The sequence below is a fragment of the Entelurus aequoreus genome, linkage group LG20 (genome assembly GCF_033978785.1).
Source record: "Entelurus aequoreus isolate RoL-2023_Sb linkage group LG20, RoL_Eaeq_v1.1, whole genome shotgun sequence".
NCBI lineage: Eukaryota > Metazoa > Chordata > Actinopteri > Syngnathiformes > Syngnathidae > Entelurus > Entelurus aequoreus.
Window position 1 is genome coordinate 18,758,534 of NC_084750.1, and position 2,500 is coordinate 18,761,033.

The 2,500-nt window shown below is 36.8% G+C and overlaps 1 protein-coding gene across 1 annotated transcript in view; it reads right to left on the reverse strand.

Annotated features, from left to right (window-relative positions):
• The window catches only part of edn1 (endothelin 1), an 8,237-nt gene that overhangs the window by 5,413 nt on the left and 324 nt on the right, over window positions 1-2,500 (reverse strand). The window contains exon 2 of the mRNA XM_062028844.1: window positions 2,406-2,500. This exon is cut by the window's right edge and continues 38 nt beyond it. Within this exon, the coding sequence (XP_061884828.1) occupies window positions 2,406-2,500 (95 nt within the window). The remainder of the gene's footprint in view (window positions 1-2,405) is intronic.

Here is a 2,500-nt window from a genome sequence, read left to right on the forward strand (position 1 = left end):
CTTAAGGTTTCTTATTTCAGGAAAAAAAAAATTGTCTAACGCAAAGCACAAATAAATGTCCACTGCAGTGGACGTTTAGTGTTACACATTTCAGGGGTATATTGCCCTGTTGTGCAAAAGTCAAGAAGGTGTACACTGAAGTGGACATTTAGAGTGACACGTGTCAGGAAGACATTGTCTTGGTATACTAACTAAACACAAACAAATGTCCACTATAATTGACATTCACTGTTACAAACTTCAGGCAAAAATTGCCCTGATATGCAATACAGAAATAAATGTCCACTGCAGTGGACGTTTAAAGTTACACATTTCTAGAAAAAGTTAATTAGAATTACATAAAATATCCCTGTTCTGCAAAACACGAATAAAATGTCCCTTTTATGCAAATAAATGTCCACTGTAGTGGACGTTTACAGTTCCACATGTCAGGTTAAAATTGCTCTTTTATGCAAAACACATATGTCTACTGTAGTGGACTTTTACATATTTCAGGCAAAAAATTGCCCTATGATGCAAATAAATGTCCACTGTGGTGAACGTTTCGAGTTACACATTTCAGGTAAAAAATGCTCTATTATGCAAAACACAAATGTTCACTGTAGTGGACGTTTATAGTTACACATTTCAGGTAAAAAATGCTCTTTTATGCAAAACACAACGTTTAGAGTAAGACATTTCAGCTAAAAATGGCTCTATTATGCAAAACACAAATGTCCACTGTAGTGGACGTTTAGAGTTACACATTTCAGCTAAAAATTGCCCTGTGATGCAAATAAATGTCCACTCTAGTAGACGTTTAGAGTAACACATTTCAGATAAAAATGGCTCTATTATGCAAAACACAAACGTCCACTGTAGTGGGCATTTACACATTTTAGGTAAAAATTGCCCTGTCACGCAAATAAATGTCCACTGGAGTAGATGTTTAGAGTTACACATTTCAGGTAAAAATTGCTCTATTATCCAAAACACAAATGTCCACTGTAGTGGACCTTTACAGTTACACATTTCAGGTAAAAATAGCTCTTTTATGCAAAACACAAATGTCCACTGTAGTGGACGTTTAGAGTTACACATTTCAAACAAAAAATTGCCCTGTGATGCAAATAAGTGTCCACTGTAGTGGACGTTTACAGTTCCACATTTCAGGCAAAAAAAAATTCTATTATGCAAATAAATGTCCACTGTAGTGGACGTTTAGAGTAATACATTTCAGGTAAAAATGGCTCTATTTTGCAAAACGCAAATGTCCACTGTAGTGGACGTTTACACATTTCAGGTAAAAATTGCCCTGTGATATAAACAAATGTCCACTGTAGTGGACGTTTAGAGTTACACATTTCAGGTAAAAATGTCTCTTTTATGCAAAACACAATTGTCCACTGTAGTGGACATTTACAGTTCCACATTTCAGGCAAAAACATTTTCTATTATGCAAATAAATGTCCACTGTAGTGGACGTTTAGAGTAATACATTTCATGTAAAAATGGCCGTATTTTGCCAAACACAAACGTCCGCTGTAGTGGACGTTTAGAGTTACACATTTCAGGTAAAAATTGCCCTATTATGCGAAACACAAATGTCCACTGTAGTGGACGTTTACAGTTCCACATTTCAGGCAAAAAAGTGTTGTATTATGCAAATAAATGTCCACTCCAGTAGACGTTTAGAGTAACACATTTCAGGTAAAAATGGCTCTATTTTGCAAAACACAAATGTCCACTGTAGTGGACGTTTAGAGTTACACATTTCAGCTAAAAATGGCTCTATTATGCAAAACACAAATGTCCACTGCAGTGGATGTTTAGAGTTACACATTTCAGCTAAAAATTGCTCTATTATGCAAAACACAAATGTCCACTGTAGTGGACGTTTAGAGTTACACATTTCAGCTAAAAATTGCTCTATTATGCAAAACACAAATGTCCACTGTAGTGGACGTTTAGAGTTACACATTTCAGCTAAAAATTGCCCTATTATGCAAATAAATGTCCACTCCAGGAGACGTTTAGAGTAACACATTTCAGGTAAAAATGGCTCTATTATGCAAAACACACACACACATTTTTACACATTTTAGGTAAAAATTGCCCTTTCATGCAAATAAATGTCCAATGTAGTGGACGTTTGTGTTTTGCATAATGGAGCAATTTTAACCTGAAATGTCTAAACGTCCACTACAGTGGACATTTGTTTGCCTCACAGGGCATTTTTTTTTTACCTGTAATGTGTAAACGTCCTGAAATGTGTAACTCTAAACGTCCACTGTAGTGGACGTTTAGAGTTACACATTTCAGGTAAAAATGGCCCTATTATGCAAAACACAAATGTCCACTGCAGTGGACGCTGGCTCCCATGCAGAGGGTGTGTAAAGGTGGGGGGATGGGGGAGTGTCACTCACTCAGGTGTGTTGACCCATATGATGTCCAGGTGACAGAAATACACGCACTCTTTATCCAAGAACGTGGCGCAGGAGCAGCGCTTGTTTCGCACATG